We start from the raw sequence: 20740 nt of genomic DNA on the forward strand, positions 1-20740 counted from the left end.
GCGGACCCACCAACAGATTTATAGAGTCTGGAGAGGATCAGCGGAGCAGACTTGAGGAGACGCAGCCGAGAAGAATTCATCTCAGGACCTTCTCAACTCGGCATGTCGCAGGTGAGCCCAGCACCAGACGAGGACGTTGTTGTTGAGGTTGCTGCTCTGTGTTCCTTGGTGTTTCCCCCCCCCCCGTCCCCCCCTGGTGATTTCCCCCTGCCTCGGCTCTCCTCAGCGGGGGGAAGACGACGGCCAGGAGCAGCGTCTTGCCGTGAGGGATGAGGACCTGGTGGAGGCCAAGGACAAGCTGGGCACCCAGGGGCCCTTGAAGAGCAAGACCTACGAAGTGATGGCAGAGTGTGGTGAGCTGGGGGCCTCAACAGGCTACTGTATGTGGAACATCTCAGACCTATGAAGGGCTGGCAGAGTGTGGTGGTGGTGGAGCAGGCTGCTCTATCTGCAACATCTGAGCTGACGTTTCTGGAGCGGGGGTGGGGGGGTTTACTGCTTCTGAATTTCCACTCCATATACAGAGAAGTCCGGGATTTTGAAAATGGGGGCTGGATTGCGGCCAAAGATCTGACCCGGTGTTTCTCCGGGGGGGTCGTTTGTTTATGTCCACACTGCATACCACACCACTACATACCACTACACAACACTACATACCACTACACAACACTACATACCAGTGCACAACACTACATACCAGTACATACCACTACACAACACTACATACCACTACAGACCACTGCAGACCACTGCAGACCACTGCAGACCACTACAGACCACTACATACCACTGCAGACCACTACAGACCACTACAGACCACTGCAGACCACTACAGACCACTGCAGACCACTACAGACCACTACAGACCACTACATACCACTGCAGACCACTGCAGACCACTACAGACCACTACATACCATTACAGACCACTGCAGACCACTACAGACCACTGCAGACCACTACAGACCACTGCAGACCACTACAGACCACTGCAGACCACTGCAGACCACTACAGACCACTACAGACCACTGCAGACCACTGCAGACCACTACAGACCACCACACACCACTACACACCACTGCAGACCACTGCAGACCACTACAGACCACTGCAGACCACTGCAGACCACTACAGACCACTGCAGACCACTGCTTTCTGGTGTGAGGGTCTCACCACGCCCGTTCTGTCGTCTCCTTACAGAGAAGGCGGGGAAGGCTGCTCCGTCCGTGTTCAGCTCAGCGAGGTCGGGTGGAGAGACCGCCTTCAGCAAGACGGCCAATCAGAGACCGCTCAGGAAGTAGCAACGCCTCGCTCAGTGGTCGTTGGGTAGAACCCATTCTGAAGCTAGCGCCGGTTGATTGTCTGTTGTTGGTATCTTGCTGTGGGATCAGTCCTGGTATGTTAACACCCTCAGCATCGTAAACTGTTTGTTGCTTTGCACGCCTGGTATCTCTGTTTTTCTCCATTGTTTACGCGCTAGAGGGGGGAGTTATTGTCACCATGGCAACAGGGCGAAGCTCAGCAAGGACAAGGAGTATTTCTGCAGAACTCCAAGCAACATTCCTTGTTTTTTTTAACAGCTCTTCTAAATGAAACTTTGCACAACTCTATACGCAAAACCTCCAAATTTAGCACAGTTATCCTAATCAGGGCACGTTTGGTCACATGGATGATCCTCTCGTTACCGATTGGTCTCCAGCCCCACCTGCTCCAAACCAATTAGCTCAGCTTTCCAATCATCAGTCAGAGGATAAAAGAGAGGAGGAGGAGGGACGATCTAATAATTCAGATGAAACGCAGTGTTGGTTAACCATCCAACATGAGTTAATCAGTTTAACCAACATTGGTTAACCAGGTGACCCACCATGGGTTAACCAGGACATGAGCTGTCCAGCCCACAGAGCTGCTTCCCTGGGGCCTTAGAGAGGAGATGAGGTAAGAAACCCCTCAGAAGCCCTCCTGTCTGCAGTGACTACAGCAGCACTCTGCTGTGACCGAGATAATATGGTGTCCATGCAGGAATTCATTTTGCAACGATTTGTGGAGTTTTCGCAAAAGTAACTGTTGATTTGCCTTGTGTGGAGTTTGAGAAATTTGGTATGTAGCCAAACCATTAAGATAACACGATTTTTTTTTTAAGGCTAGTACCTCAGGACTTGATGTGAATTTGAATGTCCGGGGGGAAGCCATGCAATCTATAAACATTAGTAAAAAACAATGTAAATATTATAAAGGAGTAACCACCATTGAGACTATGTAAGAGCTTCTATTTCAAAAAAAGAAAACCAACATTCCCCCTTGTTGATGTTATGAAGTTTAAAGTCTCCCGCTGTGGAGTGTGTGGGGATGGTTGAAGAAGCCGCACCTGGCCCGAGGCAGACTGCCATCACCACACACTCCAGGGGTCTCCAGCATGGCAGGCTGATGCTCCTCCTACTCTGTACTGAACCTCTGCAATAAACCCATTCAACACCACCGCCCTGCGTCCTTTTATGGAGGAGTCAGTAAAAGCCTCCTAGCATCCACTGTGACACCACTGTGTTGAGTCATCCTCATCACTATGAGGTGAAGTCATCTCCATCATGTTCATGTTATTAGGTGAAGTCATCTCCACCATCTGACAAATCCTCCTCCGTCATCTTCCATCCTCACTCTCTCTCTTAATTTGTTGTTTATTGTTGTAGGGTTGTTTATTTGCCTTTTGTTTGAGTGTCTGTCTATGTATGAGTACAGAGGAAAGCGCTGTAAAAAATGTGAATAACTTATTATGTAAATGTGTGTAGTCTATATCAGTTATTGTGGTACATAAGCAGCTAGATGTGTGCAAATTAAAAAGACCAACAGTTGATAGGAATAGAAAAAATATTTTAATTACAAAAATGAATAAAACGTATTTGCCTGAAACATAACGTTCCGCTGAACAGAACCCGGACAGAGAACCACAGGACCCGGACATAGAACCCCCGGACCGGGGACAGGGACCCACAGAACGGGTCGCCCCCGACACAGAGACGGGCCGACTTCACGGCGGCCTTCACTTCATGAACTTGAGGTGCTGGTCCTGCAGGATCTTGGCGGAGGACTTGGCGTCGTAGAAGAGCTCGTTGATCTCCTCCACCTGCTCGCGCTCCACGCCCTCCTTGCCCTGCACGCGGCCCAGCAGGTGGGCCGGCGTCAGCAGCTGCACGGCGTAGCGCAGCGTGGTCTTGGTGCCCACCTCGCCCAGGTGGGCCAGCGCCTCCTCGCTCACGGTGATGCCCTCCGTCTGCGCCCGGATCTTGATGATCTGTGGACCGGCGCGAGGGGGGGGGGGGGGTTACCTCAGCATCCACGTTACCCCCGGTTACCCTGTTGCCACCCAGACCCCTACCCCGTTACCGTGGTACCAAGACCTTACCCCCTTTACCCTGTCGCAGTGGTACCCAGACCCTACCCCCGCTATCCCGTTGCCGTGGTACCCAGACCCTACCCCCGATATCCCGTCGCACCCAGACCCTACTCCCGTTACCCTGTTGCCGTGGTACCAAGACCCTACTTCCGTTACCCCGTTGCCGTGGTACCCAGACCCTACCCTCGTTATCCCGTTGCTAGGTACCCAGGCCCTACCCCCCCCGTTGCCGTGGTAACCAGACCCTACCCGTTACCCGTTGCCGTGGTACCCACCTGCTTCATCTCCTGGGGCGTGTACATCAGCGTGCGGATGATCATGACCCGGTCCAGCAGGTCCAGCGGGATGCCGTGAGGGGAGCTGATGTCATCCGTCCCTCTGGAAGGAGGAGACCCGGGGACCACCGGGAGACACGGTTAACACACAACGCAGAGCAGGTCAACCTGCAGCCCTGAAGACCTCCTCCTGCCTGCAGTGTGTCCTCTGAGACTGCAGTTATCTCACACACCAGAGTGTCTCATAATATATAGATAGATAGATGGGTATCATCAGAACCCCTCTGTACTGAGTGGATTTTGAATCAAAAAAGTGATCCCAAAGGAATCCAGAGATGGCGAGAGATCCAGGATCCTAACACCCACAGCTCCCCAGACCTGGGACCTTTCTGGAGGAGTCCTCTGGTCATGAACCCACGGAGCCCCGAGACAGTGATCGGTCAGCAGCATGGCCGGGCTCTGACCTGATGAGGCAGTTGCCCCGGTTGGAGGCGAACACCACGATGGGGGCGATGGCGCTCTCCAGGGCGCGGTGGAGGTAGGTGAAGCACTCAATGTCCAGCATGTGGACCTCGTCGATGAACAGCACGCCGGGGACCAGCTCGGCCACGCCCTGGTCGATGTAGCGGTTCACCACCTTGTTGATCTCCGTCCGCAGCTTGTCTGAGGAGGAGGAGCAGGGGGGGGGTGAGAGGAGTAGCAGGGAGACTGAGGAGGAGCAGGTGACTGAGAGGAGGAGCAGGGGGACTACTGAGAGGAGCAGGGAGAAAGGAGAAGGGAGACTGAGAGGAGGTCCGTCAACACGCTCTCTGCCTACCTGTGATCTCCGTCTTCTTGGGCTTCATCAGCTGGCCCATCATGGAGAGGATGTCCTGGCCCCCCTGGGGAGGGACAGAGCAGGTCAGACACAGTGGGGGGGGGGGGCTTCCAAAACACACGTCCCACAGGATCGTGTTTGTATGATGTGAACATTTAGAAGATAAGGGAAGGGAAGCCCTGTTCCTGACGGCGGGCGTGGTACCTGGGGGCGGGCGTTGGCCACGTCCAGGTCCTGCAGGGTCACGTCCTGGATGATCTCCTTCTTCTTGTGGACGTCCCCCTTGGGCAGCGGCACGTACTCCTCCGCCTCCAGGTCGAACTCCGTGGCGAAGGTGTCGCAGCGACCTTGTCTCTGCGGACAGAGAGGGAGGGGTTAAGGCGGGCGGGGGGGGGGGGGGGGGGGGGGGGGGGGAGGGAGGTCGTTGAGGATTAGGGGGATTAAAACCAACAGAGCAGGTGTGTGGTTGAAGTCTCCGGGCGCACGGCCGGGGACGAGGACGGGGGGACGGGGGGACGGGGGTGCTGAGACGCCTGTCAGCAGGAACAAATATGGTGCCCCACTCCACCCAGGGCCACACAACGCATGCTGCAGCCCTGGCCCCGCCCCTGTGGCCCCCACCTCCCCGGCCCTCCCTCTCTGCCCCCCCCCCCCCCCCCCCGTCTCTCTGGCCCACCTGGGCTGATTAAAAGCTCCTGTCAACGCGCTCTGTCAGCACGGGGGCCTGGGTTGGAACCGACACAAGGAGAGATGAGGGGATAAGGGGCTGAGGAATGAGAGGCTCCAGCGGACCGAAGAGATGAAGCCTTCAGCAGCGATGAAGAGGAGGAGGAGGAGAGCGACGAGGAGCTCTCTCCACCGGGAGCCTTTTCTAAGGACTTGTTGTGACCGGTGGTGTGGCTCCAAAACAGTTACCCCGTTGGAAGGCTGCTTAAAGCAGAACGTCCTCTAGTGTTGGTTTCCCAGACGAGTGAGGTACCTTGACTGCGCCGCTGTTGGCCTCGATGTAGATGACATCCCCCACCTCCACTCTCTCCTTCTGCAGGCTCTCGTAGATGCTGGGGTCCAGCTGAGGGGGGAGACAGAGCTGTGAGAGACCTGGACCGCCCCCTGCTGGCCGGAGGAGGAGGGACTCCGGGTCAGCGCCTCACCTTCAGCTGCTTGGTGCCCTTGCCCGTCTTCAGGCCGATGACCACGTGGCTGATGGTCTTCCCGTAGCCCCCCATCGGGTTCTCCGTCTCGCAGGGGGTCAGCTCCGTCACCTCCCCCTCGTACACCTCCTTGGTCTCCTTGATCCGCAGACCTGAGGGGGGGGGGGGGGGCGCACAGGACAGGGGGGGGTCAGGGGGGCAACAAGGTGGTACGACTCACACAAGCTGACCTTCACATTCCTGCACCATAGACTTCAAATGGAAGAATGGGACTTCATGCCCAGTGTGTACACACACACACACACACACACACACACACACACACACACACACACACACACACACACACACACACACACACACACACACACACACACACACACACACACACACACACACACACACCCCTCTCTATGTAAGCTGACCCTTGGTGCGTGCGTACAGGTGGCTGATCTCGCCCGCTGGGGAACACAGAGGCACACTTGTAGCCCAGTGTCATGGAGCCCTTGTCCAGTCTGTGACGACGGACGCCGAATCGGCATCCACCCCCCCCCCCCTCCCCCCCACTAATTTCTGCTCCGCCTCTCTCTCTCCCCATCCTGGCTCCTGTCCCCCCCTCCCGCTGTGTGGAGCGACTGTGCTGCAGACGACCTCCTCCACGTCACCAGAGAACCATTTCCTCCCCTGTGACAGCTAGCGTCAGCGATCCACACAAAGCCCCTTCCCTGCAGCGACTAAAGCCTTCCTCTGCTGTCAACAGCGCCCGGCCTCTCGGGGAGCGGGGCACCTCGCCTGGTCCGTCAGGGAATTCTTTAAGGTCCCATAGTGACATCACAAGTGGGCGTGTCAACCGAAATATGTGCTGGATAGGTCGGCCTAGCAGCCTACCCAGTGGACTGTAGCAAACGTCGCTCATCTGTCCGTCACCCACATCTAGGTGGACACGCCCACTTGTGATGTCACTAACACACAGGAAGAGGCAGAATTTCCAAAGCGGTTTTTAACGGCTGATCACACCTGGTGGTATAATATGTCCCCTGTTAGAGACAGAGGGGGCCTGCGCCCTGCCTGGGAGAGGCAAAGGTACGGTTCTCTTTGAACTGACGACCCACCGATGGCTCTCCTGAAGTTCTCCATCAGAACCTCTGTCTTCTTGATCTCGGTGGAGTAGACCTCGCTGCCCACCATGGGGCAGAAGGGCACCTTGTTGCCCAGCTCCTGCGCCATCGCCAGGGCCAGGGCGGTCTGGAGACACACGGAGAGCACACTTTAGACATCGCCTTCCCTTCGCAGTCGAGAGACTCTACAAATAATTCGCTGAACGTCATTTCATTTAGAGAGGATATTTCTGCAGCAATGAGGATGTGGTGATGAGGGGTCAGAGAAACGTCTAGCGTACCTTTCCAGTTCCGGGCGGTCCGGCCAGTAGCACCGCCCTCCCTGCCATCTTCTTAGAGCGGATCAGGTCCACGATGATGCCACATGCCTTCAGAGTCAAAACACGGCAGGTTAACAGAGAATGGAACCGGATAGGGCACCGAAATGTGTACGTCCTTAACAGGAACATCTTTAACTATTCTAAATAATGACACGCATAATTTTTGCACACGGCTTGTTGATTATAATTCGTTTTTAGAACAACAAGCTGCATGGTTATTATAATCATATTATCAGGACGTCTGAGAGGTTATACTGGCGGTCTCCTGGCCCACCGGCACGTCCTATAATGATTAGTAGTACAGTTCGGTAGTGTTATCAGACCTCTCTACCAGCCCGTCCTATAATTTATAGTATAACCTCTCAGTATAGTATAGTATAACCTCTCAGTATAGTTTAGTATAGTTTAACTTCTCTGGCGGACTCCTGGCCCACCAGCCCGTCCCGTAATGATTAGTATAGTATAATAAAGTGTAGTGTATTATAGCATGGTACCAGTACCTCTCTAGCGGCCTCCTGGCCAACCAGCCCATGGGCCGCGGCACCCCCCCGGGCCGCTCCCGCCTCGTCCAGACCCAGGCCCTTCACGTGGCTGTGGACCGCGACACGCGCGGTTTTCGTGGTGCTCTTCACCTCCTCGATCTTCATGGTGGATCCTTGAGAGGATGAGACTCTCAGAAAACAGTAAAGGCTCAAATAAAGCACCGAACAAGCCGCTGGGTTCGGTTTGTATGGTTCTCTTCTCAAGTCACAACACAGAGAACTGCGTCTCCATGCGGGTTACTATGGGAGGGAGCGGAAGTACTGCCTACTGGCCAGTGTTGCCAGATGTGTAATACTTCGCGCTGCAGCCAGTGTTTGCAGATTGGGAGGCAAATCTGGCCCAATCTGGCAACACTACTACTGGCTTCACCTAAAGAATAGATTGGACCGTTCTGCCGAGCAGGGCTCCATTGATTGGCTCGCATTTCTGCCCGTCACTATTTGCTTCCGGTGTGGTTTCGATTGCATTGTCGTAGCAGAAACGATTGAATCCATTCTCGAGTATTTCTAAACCAACATGATCAAATAAAACAACCCCAAAAATTAATAATGTCAATTTACAACAGTGAATGATTATTTCGTGCCTCATCGTGTATTCTAAGTGGTCCTTTGTTTCGCCTTTTATTTATTCGAATGTATTAATCAAAGGTTCCGGTTGCGTATGTTGCAGATCGGACTGTGTTGACACCCAGGAAAAGGTTCATGCAAAGTAAACGGCCATCTGTGTTTATGTTATTCAGCACGCTATTCCTAATTTAACTCACATCAACATGTCAACATGACAGTGGAAGAAGGCAGTATCATGAATGTCAACACATAAGAGGTTGAGGGGGAAAGAAAAACGTGAACGTCCTTCGAACCGTTCAGCTCAAAGTTCAAAGTTTAGTCTGAACTGCTCTAGGACCAGAAGAGTGACAGTGGCGGGATGACGGCCCCGAGTGACAGCCTGAGTGACAGCCGCGTCAAGACGCTGAACTTCAACGTGGGGGTGCTGGGCCATGTGGACAGCGGCAAGACGTCGCTGGCCCGAGCCCTGAGCAGCATCGCCTCCACGGCCGCATTCGACAAGAACCCGCAGTCCCGGGAGAGAGGCGTCACCCTGGACCTGGGGTTCTCCTCCTTCACGGTGCCCCTCCCGGACCACCTGCGGGTGCCCGGAGACCAGAACGACCAGTGCGACAGTCTCCAGTTCACCCTGGTGGACTGCCCCGGGCACGCCTCGCTGATCCGCACCATCATCGGAGGTGAGGAGGAGGGAGGCAGGGGTACGCAGACCTGAGGTCTGTGTCTGGACTACTTGTTGCGTGAGCTGGGCGAGAGAGTCTGAATATAGGTTAATATTATAGATGTATTCGATGATCTTTAAATCCAAAAACCACCTTGTCGCATTGTTTCTGTCCAGCAGAGGGAGCGGTCGGTTAAAGTCCCTCCACCAAAAGGCATCGCAGTTGTTTTGGAGAAGAAAAAGTAATATTCAATGAATGAATTCGATGAATGAATGCCAAAAGAAATGAAATGATATTGAATTTCAAGATAACAAGATGTTTTGTTATTTTACGTTGCGTATTCACCTCAGCATGCCGCTGAGGACTGAGGTCAGCTCCGTTCTCTTGGCCCACAGGGGAACTCGTTCTTTACAGCGGGTCGCGTTAGTAAGAGCAACATCATCAGGGCTGGAGAGCTCATGAAAACGATACGGATAAAAAGATTGCAGTGCTGGGCCAGTGGTTAGTTTGATATTGTTTTATTTCTCTCTCACGCACACACGCATTATGGCTCACTGGCCATAATGAAAGAGATCTGGTCTGTTAACCCGGCCTGAGCCGGTTCCCGGTGCAGTGCACATGCTGTGGATTAGGGGGAGGGGGGGGGGGGGGTCGTGGAGCTTCCCCTCCCGTCCCCAGTGACAGGCGCACAGGAAGGCCGGGGAGCCAAGGAGAGAGGGAAGAGGGGAGCACAGGAAAGGGAGGCTGCCAAAGGCAGGGAAAGAAAAGAAGGCAAGAGGAAAGACAACCAAGTGAGCAGGATCTCTGATTTCAGCCCCCCAGCCCTGCTGTCTCCCCCTCTCCGACACCCCCACCCCTACGTCTCCCCTCTTGTTCTGTTATTCTTGGGGTAGCTGTCTGAATTTGTTTATTTTTTTTCACCGTTGTCAACCCCTCAGCCGTTACGTCGCTGAACTGGAGTCGTAGAGGTTTCCTACTCAGACTGTTTTGAATTACTTTAAACATCCTATCCGCTTATTTGATGGAACACACACACACACACACACACACACACACACACACACACACACACACACACACACACACACACACACACACACACACACACACACACACACACACACACCCTGAGTGGCGGGATAGTTCAGCACTGCGCTGTGTCCAGGGGCCCAGATCATCGACCTGATGGTGCTGGTGGTGGACGTGGTGAAGGGGCTCCAGACGCAGACGGCCGAGTGCCTGCTGATCGGAGAGCTCACCTGCCCCCGCATGGTGGTGGTCCTCAACAAGACCGACCTGCTGCCGCCCACTAAGAGGCAGAGCGCCATCGACAAGATGACCAAGAGGCTGCAGAAGACCCTGGAGAACACCAGGTACGCTGGGTCTGGATGAGGTCCAGGTCCTGGGGGGCCCGGGTCAGGGGGCCTGGGTGTGGTCCTGGGGGCTCACAGGGGTCTGGGACTCGGGGGCCCATGTCTTTGGGCCTGGCTCTGGTCCTGGGGGTCTACAGCGGCCCGGGTCTGGTGGCCCGGGGTGGGTCCTGGGGGCGCGGGTCATGTCCTAGGGGCCCGGGTCTGGTCCTGGTGGCTCCCAGGGGCCCGATTGCTCTGAGGCTGATCTGGTTGTGGCTGCACTGCGTCATCATTGGCTGCTGTTCTGGATTCAAACGTTCAGGTTTTGAAGACCCATTTCTGTGGTCTTTGCCGCTCCATCCGGGTGCCTTTTCATTTCTGAAGTCTCGAATGGTTTTGTTGTTAGTGAAAGCTGACGTCCTCCATGCTCTCTCCCCTCTTAGATTCAAGGACTGTCCAGTGATCGCTGTCGCAGTGAAGCCTGGAGGCCCAGACGCCCCCGACACAGACGAACCCCAGGGCGTCCCGGAGCTAATGGAGGTAAGTTAACCTAGAGCTGCTATAGGTCAGAGACCTCACACCTAGAGCTGCTATAGGTCAGAGACCTCACACCTAGAGCTGCTGCTATAGGTCAGAGACCTCACACCTAGAGCTGCTATAGGTCAGAGACCTCACACCTAGAGCTGCTATAGGTCAGAGAACTCACACATAGAGCTGCTATAGGTCAGAGACCTCACACCTAGAGCTGCTATAGGTCAGAGACCTCACACCTAGAGCTGCTATAGGTCAGAGACCTCACACCTAGAGCTGCTGCTATAGGTCAGAGACCTCACACCTAGAGCTGCTATAGGTCAGAGACCTCACACCTAGAGCTGCTATAGGTCAAAGACCTCACACCTAGAGCTGCTATAGGTCAGAGACCTCACACCTAGAGCTGCTATAGGTCAGAGACCTCACACCTAGAGCTGCTGCTATAGGTCAGAGACCTCACAGCTAGAGCTGCTATAGGTCAGAGACCTCACACCTAGAGCTGCTGCTATAGGTCAGAGACCTCACACCTAGAGCTGCTGCTATAGGTCAGAGACCTTACACCTAGAGCTGCTATAGGTCTGAGAACTCCCAACTAAAGCTAGAGGGAAGCTAACCTAGAGCTGCTATAGCTGGAGCTGCTAGATGATGAGGACGGGTCTAATATACTGTAGGACTTTATTTAATGTCATGGAAAGCATTTAATTTTCCACCCTAGTGCTGAAGCACTCATTTCTCATTAGCTCATAGCTCATTTCCTGTCCTCGGGGTGTGAATGATTCACGGCAGGGGTGAGCAGACCGGGAGACACCATGTCTTGGGGGAGGGAAAGACATGTATGTGTCTGTGTTCTGTTTGGAGTTCATGGACTCGTGGACAGACTCCTGGACAGACGGACCCAACACCAGCTGGATGTGCTTTTCATTAGCGAAGCTGTTCTGGTGTCTTGGTTCATGTTTGTTCACTCAGGACTCCACAGACCAGCAGTGACCCCGTCTCACTGCATCTCTCTCCGTCTCTCTCTCTCTGTCTCTCTCTCTCTGTCTGTCTGTCTGTCTGTCTGTCTGTCTGTCTGTCTGTCTGTCTGTCTGTCTGTCTGTCTGTCTCTGTCTCTGTCTCTGTCTCTCAGCTGTTGAAGACCCAGTCCTACCGGCCTGACAGAGACCCCCAGGGCCCCCTGCTGATGGCGGTGGACCACTGCTTCTCCATCCGGGGCCAGGGGACGGTCATGACCGGGACCCTCCTGCAGGGGGCGCTGGCGGTCAACGACACCGTGGAGATCCCCACCCTGAAGGTAGGCCGGGACGGGCCGCCCCGCCGCGAGACAGGCCCTCACGGAGCAGGAGACGGGGGAAGTTCACAAGTTGAAAGGAATAGTGTGGGGGGGGGGGGGGGGGGGGGGAGGATGTGTCGGTGTGTGTTCATGGGGAGGATAAGGAGGACCAGGGTGGATTGGCAGAACGGGAGCCGTTTAATGTAGACCAGATGCAGACGGTCGCTCGCTCGCAGGCTGCAGGCGGCCGGCGCAGCGCTAGTCTCTGTCATCTTCAAATGCACCACTAGGTGGCAGCAGAGGCCTTACAGAAACCTGCCAAAAAGACCTATTTTTCACAACGGCGTGACTAATATTTGATGTTTGTTTGTTTGATTGGATGATTAAGCGAAACATCCAGAACAATACAAGCTTTGTACTGCAAACAATAATAATTAGTCTTGAACAACATATCAAATTTATATTACATGAAAGGACAACTAAAATATCTTTCGCTAATCAAGGCTGTATTTTGAATGATCTTTCATAGATATGTGGTCAAAATTATATTATAGGTTGCAGTAACTAAGTTACTAGAATAAATATATACACAATGTAACAACAAACAAGTTGTATTCATATTTATTTAGCTTGCTTTGCTAGTCTGTGAAAAAATAACTTATTTGAACTAATGTGGCAGAAGAATGATGACTATGTCATACACATCCCTGTTATCCTTCATATAAAATTTCTTCCTTCAGTCTTTAGCTTACAGCCGAGTTGAAATCAGACTAAATGAATTCAGACGTAAAATATCACCAATATTATCAGTGGTGAATCGGGGCCATTTAGTAGAGGCTTTTATCCAAATTTACTCACAATAATTAAATGTGTCAGAAGAAAGAGAAACAACAATATATCGATGTCGGTACAATAACGATGTTCATAGAACATCAACATCATAGAACATCAACATAGTTAGCGCCAAGCACTAACCATTTATAGGTTAACCTATTCCCTGTGTATACAACAAAGGCAGCTAGGATAAGATAATACACCTTACTAAGTACGGTTTTTAAGTGCCAGGACGTAAATCACACAATAAGTGCATGTGTGGGGTGTGGGGGGGAGGTTGTGCAGAGTCCAGGTGAAATCTGAACAGGTGAGTCTTGCTTCCGGCCTGCCGCCCTAAGACAGTGGCCCTGTGTGTGCCCCCCCCAGGTCACCAAGAAGGTGAAGTCCATGCAGATGTTCCGCACGCCGGTGTCCCGGGCGATGCAGGGCGACCGGGTGGGCGTGTGCGTGACGCAGTTCGACCCCAAGCTGCTGGAGCGCGGCGTGGTCTGCACGCCGGGGTCGCTGCGCTCTCTGCACGCCGGCCTCATCTCCGCCCGCAAGATCGGCTACTTCAAGGGCGCCCTCGCCACCCGCGCCAAGTTCCACGTCACCGTGGGCCACGACACCGTCATGGCCAAGGTCACCTTCTTCGGCCTGCCCAGCCCCGCCCCCGGCCCCGGCGCCGGCCCCGGCGCCGGCCCCGCCCCTCTGGACGCGCCCTTCAGCTTCGACAGGGAGTACCTGTACCAGGAGAGCTACGTGGAGGGGCCGGGCGGGGGCGCGCCGGACCCCGAGCAGTGGGCCCTGCTGGAGTTCGAGCGGCCGGTCACGTGCCCCGCGCTCTGCCTCGTGATCGGCTCCAAGCTGGACACGGACATCCACGCCAACGCCTGCCGCCTGGCCTTCCAGGGGCGCCTGCTGGAGGGCTTCCAGGACAAGGCCTACGGGGAGAGCGCCCTGCCGCGGCTGCGCATCGCCAAGATGAAGCACAAGGAGGGCCAGGTGGAGAGGGTGAGTGGGGCCCGGTCACTCTCATGGACTGCTTTTATACAGCGCTTTTCTAACCAGCGGCCGCTCAAAGCGCTTTGCAATATTGCCTAACATTCACCCATCCATGCACACGTTCACCCATCCATGCACACATACGGGCTTTGACTTTTGCCCAAAAATCATATTCGAAGTTTGTTTGTTTATTAACACTAATATTCGAATATATTCGAATATTTATTAATAATATGTTGACCATTAAATGCCTTCAGTAAGACCTGGGCTGAATCCGAATACTTAGTACATACTATTTCTGTTCAGTGTCTACTTGACGGTACTACACTACACAGTGTAGTACGGTCTACAGCTATGCGTAGAACGCCTCTGAACGCTTCCGAAAACCGCCGAAACTCTACCGGATGTTTGGAGATGACGTATCTCCCCTCAGATGCCGGCAAAATTACCTTGATTAGTTACCTGTTTTCCGTCTTGTCATCATTGCTATTAAATTAAAAATGTCTCTTTTTACTTAATTAGTTTACTTTACTTTTTTACTCTTTTTAATGTCTCTTTTCAATGTCTCTTTTCTTCGCCGCTTTCTACGATGTCTAAGCCGCTGCTGGTAGTGTCGGGTCTCTCTTCTTCGTTTGTTATCAGACTCCGGTTGCATTGTGGGATAGCGTAGTGACCTACCGTTGTATACTGTGGCGGTAGTACCTATTCGGAAACGTTTTCCGTACTACACAATGCGTACTGAGCATTCGGACGTGCGATATTTGTGGCGTACTACAAAATGCATACTATAAGTATGAGCATTCTGATTCAGCCCTGGATTGGGCTTTGCGAGGTTTGTTTACCGGCGTTGCTATGGTTACCGGTCTTGTGTGTTCCAACGGTTTATTAGGTTTCTAATAAATCACTGTCCAATCAATACTTCATTCACTGCCTATTCCGTGGTCATTACAATATTATGAGTAGACTGCGTCGGGTTCTCCGACGTAGTTCGAATATTAATGGCTGCCTAATATTCGTTCGAATTTTGATTTATTTTTTGATATTCAAATTATATTCGAATCACGAAGTTCGGAGTCAAAGCCCTACATTCACCCATTCACACACCGACGGCGGTGTCATCCATGCTAGAGGACGGCCAGCTCGTCGGGAGCAGTTAGGGTGAGGTGCCTTGCTCAGGGACACCTCGACACTCGGGGATCGAACCAGCAGCCTTCCGGTGACCAGCCAACCCGCTCTGCCTTCAGTGGAGCCCGCTCCGCGCCTCACCTCGTCCTGAACCTGTGAGCCGACTCTCTGGCGTCTCCTCCGCGTGTTTCCCCCCCCCCCGTCTCGTCGGCATCTCGTCGTGTCTCGTCAACGTCTCCTCTGTGCTGGTGTCATTGTCCCCGCCGGGATGTTGTTCATTCCCAGCGTCGGTGTAGCGTGGCCCTGCGTCGTGGCCCCCATGGCTCGGTGTCACAAAGCATGCAAACACCGTCCACAACAATGCACGTGCAGTGCCGGTTGGCCATGTTGGAAGTGTGTGTTTGTGTGTGTGTGTGTGTGCCTGCGTGACTCCCCGGGTTGTGTCTGGCGGTTTTGTGCTGGCGTTGTTTGGACACACCTGAGCGGCACAGGAATCTCCCCAGGGCCCCGCGGTCCTAGTGCCCCCCCCCCCCCCTCCCCCCCTTCTCTTTGTTTTTTTTGTACATTATCGGTCTACTGGCATCCAGGTTAGTTAGCGCCGGTGATCAGAGTTTTTCACCCCACGTCTCGTCCAGGCTCAGGGTACAGTTCGGTGTGTGTGTGTGTGTGTGTGTGTGTGTGTGCGTGTGCTTGTCTACGTGTGTGCCCCACCTCCCTGGTGTCTGGGGGTCACCAAGGGGGGGGCCTAGGTCAAGTGTGTGAGCAGGCTCCTGGCGGCAACACTTGAGGCCGCTGACAGCTCCATTCAGTGGCCCGTCTGTACGCAGGCGAGAGGTCAGGGCGGGGCCAGGCAGGCCACACCCCCCCCCCCCCCCCTCCCCCCGCCCCCAGCCCAGGGAAAACACATTCAGCTTCAGCATTTCCTTCCTTACGCACAACATAACTGACATAGCTGAGATAGAAGGCCTCGCCAGACACGCCCTCTCTCTGCTCTCTCTGCTAACGCCGCATTCTTCACCAGCTCAGATGCTTTTGTTTTGTTCAGTTCTCTAATCTGCTCATCAGACCAATTGTGGCCAGGGGCCAAACGTTCACCTGGGGCCAAACGTTCACCTGGGGCAAAACGTTCACCTGGGGCCAAACGTTCACCTGGGGCAAAACGTTCACCTGGGGCCAAACGTTCAGTGGGGCCCAACGTTCACCTCGGGCCAAACGTTCACCTGGGGCCCAACGTTCACCTGGGGCCAAACGTTCAGTGGGGCCCAACGTTCACCTCGGACCAAATGTTCACCTGGGGCCCAACGTTCACCTGGGGCCCAACGTTCACCTGGGGCCCAACGTTCACCTGGGGCCCAACGTTCACCTGGGGCCCAACGTTCACCTGGGGCCAAACGTTCACCTGGGGCAATACGTTCACCTGGGGCCAAACGTTCACCTGGGAGAGGGGTGAGGGACAGAGATGGGGGATGGGTGTGGGACAGAGAAGGGTGAGGGACATAGAGAGGGGTGAGGGACATAGAGAGGGGTGAGGGACATGGGGATGGGGAAGGGAGATACCATAGCACGATGTAGGATAGATGAGGGGGGAGGGGGGTGAGAGACGGACGTTTCGAAGGCTGCAGGCCTGGTGCCTGTTGGGGCGCGGTTAGGGCCTTTCGAGGATGGGGGAACAGGGTCAGGCCCTCATGCTGTCATGGCAACACACCGTCAGGGGGACACACTGGTGGTTGAGACCGGTGTGAGAACGCGGTTCGATCACTGGCGCTTGAGGGAAACAGGCGCAGCGAGAAGCTCCGGTTCTAAAACGTTGTCCTCTGTTAATCCTGAGGTGTCCCCTGTGTCAGGTGACCGACGACTACACCGTGATTGGCCGCAGCCTGTTCAAGAAGGAGACCAACATGCAGCTCTTCGTGGGCCTGAAGGTGGCGCTGTCCACGGGCGAGGCCGGCGTCATCGAGGGCGGCTTCGGGCAGAGCGGGAAGTACAAGATCAGGGTGGCAGGTAGGCCCCAAAGACCCTCTACACACCTGGTCCACACCTGGTCCACACCAGGTTTTTACCTATTGACACCTATTGACAAGGTCCACATCAGGTTTACACCAGGTCCACACCTGTTTAACAACCGGTCCACACCTGTTTAACACCAGGTCCACACCTGTTTAACACCCGGTCCACACCTGTTTAACACCCGGTCCACACCTGTTTAACACCCGGTCCACACCTGTTTAACACCAGGTCCACACCTGTTTAACACCAGGTCCACACCTGTTTAACACCCGGTCCACACCTGTTTAACACCAGGTCCACACCTGTTTAACACCAGGTCCACACCTGTTTAACACCCGGTCCACACCTGTTTAACACCAGGTTAACACCATGTCCACACCTGGTTTATACCAGGTGGAATATCGGTGTGGGAGAACTAAAGTGTATTGAGTAGAAGTATTTGATAAGGGAGTGGAGTTGGGGGTGATTTAACACACACACACACACACACACACACACACACACACACACACACACACACACACACACACACACACACACACACACACACACACACACACACACACACACACACACACACACACACACACACACACACACACACACACACACACCAAACCGGGCGTGTGGTGTTGTGGTTTTCCGAGGGTTCAGGATGTGGTCTGCCCGAGACCCCGGCCACATTCCCAGGTTACCTCTGGGGACCCCTGGGGTTCCGGGGGAAGTCTGCTCCCTGTTTATTTTACCTTGTGTCGCTCCGGCCCAGGGCTCCTGCGGAGAGGGCAGGGAAAGGAAAGCACCAGGGAGGAGAAGCTCACACACACACCTCCATAAAACATGCATATGCCTCACCTCACAGACCTGCATAACACACACGCACGCACCGTCGCACACTCTTACACACGCTCGCACACTCTTACATACGCACACACAGCCTTTATTATTATTATTGTAATGAAAGCTTCCCTTGTATCTTGCGGTGCTACGAGCCGTCGGGAGTGTTGTTGTGCGTGCCGGCGTGTGTGTGTGTGTGCGTGCCGCCGTGTGCGCCCTGCGTGTGTGTGTGTGTGTGTGTGTGTGGTTGTGTGCGTGCCGGCGTGTGCGCCCTGCGTGTTCCTGAGAGCAGCGTATCTCTGAGATGCTAGTCAGCAGATCGCAGATAACGAGGGCAGAGATTTCTGCTGCCCAGCGACCGTGACGGCATCTCGTCGGCGTAACCATAACAACCTGATGTACGGCGCCGTTCTGCACCCGGGTCAGACGGCCACGGGAGGGGGGGGGGGGGGAAGACACGTGGCGTGGGACATGGGACGTGCGGAGCGACATACGCGTGTAAACAAACACCCTGGGTGCGCTCCGAGGTTGGCTGATCATCACCGCTGATTGTCTCCGGGTGGCGTCTGATAACGGCCAGCAGAGCCCCCAGAGAGGAGCCACGAGACCCCCGCAGCCGTGAGCGTCAGACCTACGGGGGAGAAAAGCGTTGCCATGGAGATTACTCCACAAATGAGGAGCGAGGTGCCTTGCTCAGAGGCCTCATGAGGCCACGCCCCAGTCAGCAGCAGTAGGATGAGGAAGAGGAAGAGGAAGAGGAGGAGTCCTCTCAGGTCACCACTGGCACTACTGTGTTGAGTACAGGCCGGTCACGGCCCCCTAGCGCTGGACTAGTGACCCCAGTATGGACGCCGTCAGCAGGTCATTATAGAGGCACGGGGGGGGGGGGAATGGAACCAGCACCCCCCTCCGTCTCACAGCTGACGCGCCCTGTTTTGTTTTGTCTCCAGAGGGCCTGCGTGCAGACACCAAACTGCTGCTGGGCTCCGGCTCGAAGAAGAAGGGCAAAGGAGGCGGGAAGGCGGAGCCAGGGCAGCAGGAGGAGGAGCCCCGAGCCGAGTCCCATCCCGTCAGCATCCACCTGCACTTCAAGAGATACGTCTTCGACCCCCACAAGAAGATGGTCCAATCCTGAGCTCCAGCATCACGGCGTGTCGGTGATCCAGGTGACATCCAGGGTACCCTACAGGTGACCCCCCAGGTGACCTCCAGGTGACCCCCAGGTGACCTCCAGGTGACCTCCCGGTGACCTTCAGGTGACGGGTTTCTATGAATGGAGTACTGAGGGATGGAGACAGAAAGTATTGATTATATTCAGGGAGTCACAATCATGCGTCAGAATCAACGACGACACTGCTTAGTTCTTTCTTCTTTTGATTATTACAAATCGTATCTCTATTTTCCACCGTGACCGAATATGACCCCCTCACCTGAAGAGTGTCCGAGTCCTGGTTCCTCTGAGGCCTCCATCAGCAGCAGGATAGGAAGGGGTTTGGAAACCAGCGTTTCTTGGCGAAGGCACGGATCTGTCTATCGCTCTCATGAACTTTAGGGGTTTTCAAATGCATACGTTTTCCTTTTGGAAGTAGACTCGTGTTTTTTTTAATTTTCCTGATGCCGCATTCTACTTTTTGCTCACGCTGTTGATTTGAAAATCACGTGCATTAAATCAACCTATGAAGAACAGCCTGCATTTTCTTCTGTTTCCATGTAAGTGTCCCTTCTGTGTGATAATCTAATCGAATATACGTTCACAATAAATTACATTTGAATAAAATACACAATAAATTCACAAAATGTGACTTTAAACCAAAATAACTTAAGACTACTGCTACATCATCACGTAACATTAGTTAAGTAATACTGTCGTTACTAATCCTCCATTCCCTGGTTTACTGGTAACCTGCTGAATTACCAGTCCAACCGAACCCTTTGTTCCTGAGGCCTTATCTGTACCATGTTCTCCTCATCATTATGATGTTGCCATCGCCCACCGTAACACTTGAACCATCCCTTCACCCGCGGCCCTGCCTGTTTCCCAGTGGCTTCCCAGTAGGCCCGGTGTGTTTACAGTGGGGGGTGTCAGCAGTCCCAGTGGACCGGGCGGTATCTGGCCAGGGATCTGTGGAGATTGGGGAAGGGGGAGGCAGGAGAGAGACGGGGGAGAGAGTCAGGGGAGGCGGGCGAGAGAAGGGGGAGGCGGGGGAGAGAGAAGGGGGAGGCGGGGGAGAGCGAAGGGGGAGGCGGGGGAGAGAGAAGGGGGAGGCTGGGGAGAGGGAAGGGGGAGGCTGGGGAGAGAGTCAGGGGAGGCGGGCGAGAGAAGGGGGAGGCGGGGGAGAGAGAAGGGGGAGGCGGGGGAGAGAGAAGGGGGAGGCGGGGGAGAGAGTCAGGACACTGGTAAGATTGTTCCTGAGTGACAGTTCCGTTAGTCTTATCTCTCTCGGTTCCTCTTATAGGAAACAAATCTCCTGCTCTTTCTTTTTTGTAGCGCCATCTTTATCTGACTCCCCCCCCCTCCCCCACCTGGCGTCCAGTTCCCTCGTCATGTTTCCTCCCGTTCTGACTCCTCCATCTTGTGTATCTCACAGCTGGTTGCGTTCCTTCTAGCGCCCCGCGTTGGACGTAGCTCTCTTGAAGAACGCTGCCGTTCAGAAACAAAAAAGCTAAACACTAATTCCAAATCCATTTCTTATTTGTATTGTGTCTCATCAAAACCTTGCGTACCGTTCAGAGATCTTCCTGGTCAAAGGAGAGGCATCATAAGCCCGCCGAGGAGGAGTATGTGTTATGATTAGCAACAACGCTCCGTTTTACAGCAACAGATGAATGTGAGAGGATGAATGAGCAGGAGGGGCGAGGATCGCTCTAAAGCCGCTCTGTGTGGGGAGAGATCCTCCCCCCCAAACAATACCTCTTAACACGCATGCTAATCCTGTTGGCCTGCGGTTGAAGCGGTTATGCTGTA

At 54.2% G+C, this 20740-nt stretch overlaps 3 protein-coding genes across 3 annotated transcripts; 2 read left to right on the forward strand and 1 right to left on the reverse strand.

The window, feature by feature from the left end:
• The first annotated feature begins 8 nt into the window (after positions 1–8).
• mustn1a (musculoskeletal, embryonic nuclear protein 1a) lies at positions 9–2501 on the forward strand. The gene is made up of 3 exons (XM_056605369.1): positions 9–111; positions 227–353; positions 1202–2501. Exons 1-3 carry the CDS (start codon positions 103–105, stop codon positions 1300–1302), a joined length of 237 nt encoding a protein of 78 aa, XP_056461344.1. The 5' UTR covers positions 9–102; the 3' UTR covers positions 1303–2501.
• Positions 2502–2828: 327 nt separating this feature from the next.
• ruvbl1 (RuvB-like AAA ATPase 1) lies at positions 2829–7890 on the reverse strand. Its single transcript, XM_056605368.1, has 10 exons — positions 7571–7890; positions 7032–7118; positions 6745–6877; positions 5633–5784; positions 5461–5550; positions 4686–4835; positions 4482–4545; positions 4129–4327; positions 3665–3767; positions 2829–3287 (listed from the first exon to the last, which is right to left on the reverse strand). Exons 1-10 carry the CDS (start codon positions 7715–7717, stop codon positions 3036–3038), a joined length of 1377 nt encoding a protein of 458 aa, XP_056461343.1. The 5' UTR covers positions 7718–7890; the 3' UTR covers positions 2829–3035.
• Positions 7891–8255: 365 nt separating this feature from the next.
• Positions 8256–19577, forward strand: eefsec (eukaryotic elongation factor, selenocysteine-tRNA-specific). Its single transcript, XM_056606760.1, has 7 exons — positions 8256–8856; positions 10004–10211; positions 10634–10730; positions 11848–12012; positions 13192–13818; positions 16779–16935; positions 18726–19577. Exons 1-7 carry the CDS (start codon positions 8538–8540, stop codon positions 18908–18910), a joined length of 1758 nt encoding a protein of 585 aa, XP_056462735.1. The 5' UTR covers positions 8256–8537; the 3' UTR covers positions 18911–19577.
• The last annotated feature ends 1163 nt before the right edge of the window (positions 19578–20740 follow it).

The sequence above is a fragment of the Gadus chalcogrammus genome, chromosome 13, assembly GCF_026213295.1.
Source record: "Gadus chalcogrammus isolate NIFS_2021 chromosome 13, NIFS_Gcha_1.0, whole genome shotgun sequence".
NCBI lineage: Eukaryota > Metazoa > Chordata > Actinopteri > Gadiformes > Gadidae > Gadus > Gadus chalcogrammus.